General features: G+C 38.4%; 1 protein-coding gene and 1 pseudogene across 1 annotated transcript; both read left to right on the top strand.

The window, feature by feature from the left end:
• The first annotated feature begins 241 nt into the window (after window positions 1-241).
• LOC149540198 (major allergen Pru ar 1-like) lies at window positions 242-1099 on the top strand. The gene is made up of 2 exons (XM_089799499.1): window positions 242-625; window positions 754-1099. Exons 1-2 carry the CDS (start codon window positions 445-447, stop codon window positions 1053-1055), a joined length of 483 nt encoding a protein of 160 aa, XP_089655625.1. The 5' UTR covers window positions 242-444; the 3' UTR covers window positions 1056-1099.
• A 1673-nt stretch (window positions 1100-2772) lies between these two features.
• On the top strand, window positions 2773-3345 carry LOC149540197 (protein DMR6-LIKE OXYGENASE 2 pseudogene; annotated as a pseudogene).
• Window positions 3346-3574: the final 229 nt, after the last annotated feature.

Genomic DNA, 3574 nt, shown 5'->3' with positions numbered 1-3574 from the left:
TCCCTTGCACCTTCTTTGGATGCAAGTGGTAGTGTATTTTACAATGCAGATAAATACGGTCGAAAGTGCGGCACGAGGAAGCTTCTAGAACAAATAAACAATGAAAATTAGCATGTGATGGGAAACATAGCCAAAGTGCCGCTCGGGGAAGCTTGCAGAACAAATAAACAATGAAAATAAACACGTGAATGGCTAGGAAGAAAAGCACCTACTGTGTCTAAAATCGTGAGCCAAAGTGATTTCTTGCATTTGTAATCCATCTAAACTCAAGTGAGTCAACAAACAAGTGAGAAGAGGGCAGTGCAATTGATAGAACAGCACCTCTATAAATACCATAACAATCATGTCATACATCACACAACAAAGGCGAGGCGACGCAAGCTATTGTTAACAAGAAGATTCCAAGTAGAAATCTGAATTGTTGAGATAGTTGAAAAAGGGAAGATGGTGGCAGGGAGCTACACAGTTGAAATAGAGTCTCCAGTGGAGGCAAAGAGGCTCTGGAACTCAACAAAGGACTTGCACAACTTCCTGCCAAAGCATGCCCCTTCTCTCGTTTCGGGCATCACCCTCCTCGAAGGAGATGGAGGAGTTGGCACCATTCGACAAGTTAACTTCACGGAAGGTAAGCATATAGTTTGCTCATAAATACAATGACAATGTGCCCATGATTCAATCCTTAGATAAAACAGTTTAATAATAAGATGCAATTGCAATGTAGAAGAGATGTTGAGAAATTGGTGTGTGTTGCAGCCAACAAGCATTACAGGTATGTGAAAGAGAGAGTGGATTTGATCGACGAGGAGAAGATGGTGTATGGGTTCAACCATGTGGAAGGAGGGATGATTGGGACAAAGGCAGCCTACACAAAGTTCAGCGTGAAAATCACAGCCAAAGCAGGGGGTGGATCCGTTTCAAGCACGACTGTGAGTTATGAGACACTCCCTGGCGTACCGTATGACGAAGGGGAAGTGGAGGAGATCAAGGCGGGCAGCGTTGCTCTGTTCAGGATGCTCGAGGGAGCTCTCATTGCCAATCCCTCTCTCTACTGCTAACAAAAACATACCATCAAGATCCTCCCCTCTTTCTGTTGTTTGAATACAAGTAGTAGTAGCTTGCTTAATAAGAGAATGCGTGTCTCTCACACCTGAAATTCCCCTCTTTCTCAGTGGAAGAAGATTTGTGTGTACTCCAGGACTCGTATTTTGGCTCCCTCAATTATGTTTGTCCAATTCTGAATATAAATCTGTGCCACGCGAACTGTTTGACAAAATGCTTTCGAGTAATGTGTGTGTTTTTTAAAATGCTGAATAAAATTCACACGGTGTTGTTTGTTTAAAATGCTAACTAAAATTCCAACCAAATACAAGTGGCTGCTGTAACGCGATCTGTGGAACAGGGTACAGGATCTATCGAGTATTGCTCTGCTAGAAATGTATACAAATGCCTCAAAATATCAACCTTTGCAACATAACATCAAATCTGTTACCAGCGAATGTCTTTCTAGTTCTAACATCATCATACACGATTTCCAAGCCCAAGAGGCTAATTTTAACCCTCATTGTTTTGCCAAGATCTATCGAGTAACTAACTGATCATCTTTTCTTTTTGGAAGATCTTTGACGCCATTCTTTTGTCACAGAAAAGAACCACTAGGCTGGATCTGCCAATAGCTAACATTTGAAGCAACCTTTAACAGGTGGGCTTTTCCAGAATGAGTGAGACAAAATCAAAAGATACCAACACAAATAATGCATGTGTAAAATATAATAAATGGCATACACAGTGTTTTGCACATCAAACTAAAACTACAAGATATTTCAGTAGATAAACCAAGAATAGGGGAAGCACCTTAGCATTGTTTTGAAACTTCGAAGTAGTCGACTGAATTCTCTCGTGTTTGAATTAGATGTTGAAAGGCCTTTTGCTCTATTTTATCATAGAGAGGGACATGAATTATAAATGAGTAAACTGGCCAGTCTTAACTACTCTTACTTCCTTCTTGGAGTGCTATTATGGCCAACATACATCTAATGGGACGGTTTTAACTTCATATAAGTTTTGTATTGAACCCAAGAATCAGAGTACGATACAAACTCTTTAGTAATATTTCCATTGATCGATTTAATATTATTTATCACTTGTAAAAAAGGTGGCAATGCAAACTAACATGTTATATCAACATTCAATCTAGATCTCAAATGAGTGGTAGATATAGTTGAATGTTCTAGAATCTAAACTAATACTAGAATTCTTTTGTAAGAAAGAAGTGTCATATGAATTGATGAATTTAATTCTAAAAAACTACACAGTTGAATCATGATAGAAAAATCTAGAAATAGTAGAGATCTCTTACTATTGAATGAGTTTTTCTACAAAAATAATACTACTGAAATATAACTCTCGACCAGTCTTGAATGATTACAATCTTTACACTCCTGTTGGTTATTGAAAAGGAGCATGCACCCCTACCTAAATACAAAATGCCCCCATAGTTACAATTCTATTTCATCAATTTACTCCAAACCGCAGGACAGTAGCTCATCCAAATCAAGATTGGCCCTTTTTATACTTCTAGTATCACAAGATCGTCTAGGTTATAGAATCCTAAGTGATAATTTACCTCGAAATAAACTCATGCAGTCTGATTTTCTTTTGGTTAAGAAACAGTAACTCTTTAATCCCCAATGCCCATATATCCAATTGGCTCATTGTTGTTATTTTAATGGAAGTAGAGATGTTGTTGGACAATAGTTCAAGGAAACCAGAAATATGGCTTTGAAATTGATGGAGGCAATATTTGAAAGTTTGGGGTTGGATCAAACTTACATAGAAACTATCTTCAAAGGGGATTTTCAAGTTGGCATATTAAACTTTTATCCTGGGTGCCCACAACTAGATCTTACAATGGGCATTGCACCCCATTCTGATCATGGGGTTCTCACCATACTGTTACAAAATGAGGTGGGAGGCATGCATGTGTGTCTTAAGGATCATTGGATGGCAGTGGAACCTATTCCAAACACCTTTGTTGTCAATCTTGCTGATCAGTTGGAGGTATGAGCTTTTGACAAGTTTAAAGATTCATATTTGTTAATTACGTAAATAAGTGATGCTGAGCCTAGATATTGATTTTCTATTTGGGGACAGATTGTGAGCAATGGGAGGTACAAAAGTGGGGAGCACAAAGCAGTGGTGAATGCACAGAGATTAAGAATTTCAATTGCATCAACGAATGGGCCTTCTTTGGATGCTCTCATCTTTCTTGCTCTGCAACTAGTTGATGAAACTTTCCCTGCCCTCTATAGATCCATGTTGTATGGTGATTTTCTTAGGCTTCAATAGAGCACACAACTTAGCCAAAATATCTATGTTTAACACCCTTCATAGGATCAGGATCATTAACAAGATTCACCTTAAAGAAATTTTTTAGGGAATTGTTAAAGCAACTTGTGATGCAATTTGGCTTCAAAGGATGCTTTTTGACTTGCAAATTACTCAAGTAGGTCCTTCAGTTCTCTTTTGTGACAATCAAAAGAGGCTCAAACTTGCCAAAAATCCTATCTTCCATGAG

This window comes from Cupressus sempervirens, chromosome 9 (genome assembly GCF_028749045.1).
Source record: "Cupressus sempervirens isolate cs-2001-9-10 chromosome 9, ASM2874904v1, whole genome shotgun sequence".
Taxonomy (NCBI): domain Eukaryota; kingdom Viridiplantae; phylum Streptophyta; class Pinopsida; order Cupressales; family Cupressaceae; genus Cupressus; species Cupressus sempervirens.
Note: the sequence above shows the minus strand (reverse complement) of the source record. Positions and strands in the feature narration are given on the sequence as shown.

What these genes read in the sequence shown, in the direction of transcription:
- LOC149540198 (XM_089799499.1), top strand. Translation starts at nt 445, where the DNA reads ATGGTGGCAGGGAGCTACACAGTTGAAATAGAGTCTCCAGTGGAGGCA. An exon ending in ACAAGTTAACTTCACGGAAG is followed by an intron (nt 626 to 753) that starts GTAAGCATATAG and finishes TGTGTGTTGCAG; the next exon opens with CCAACAAGCATTACAGGTAT.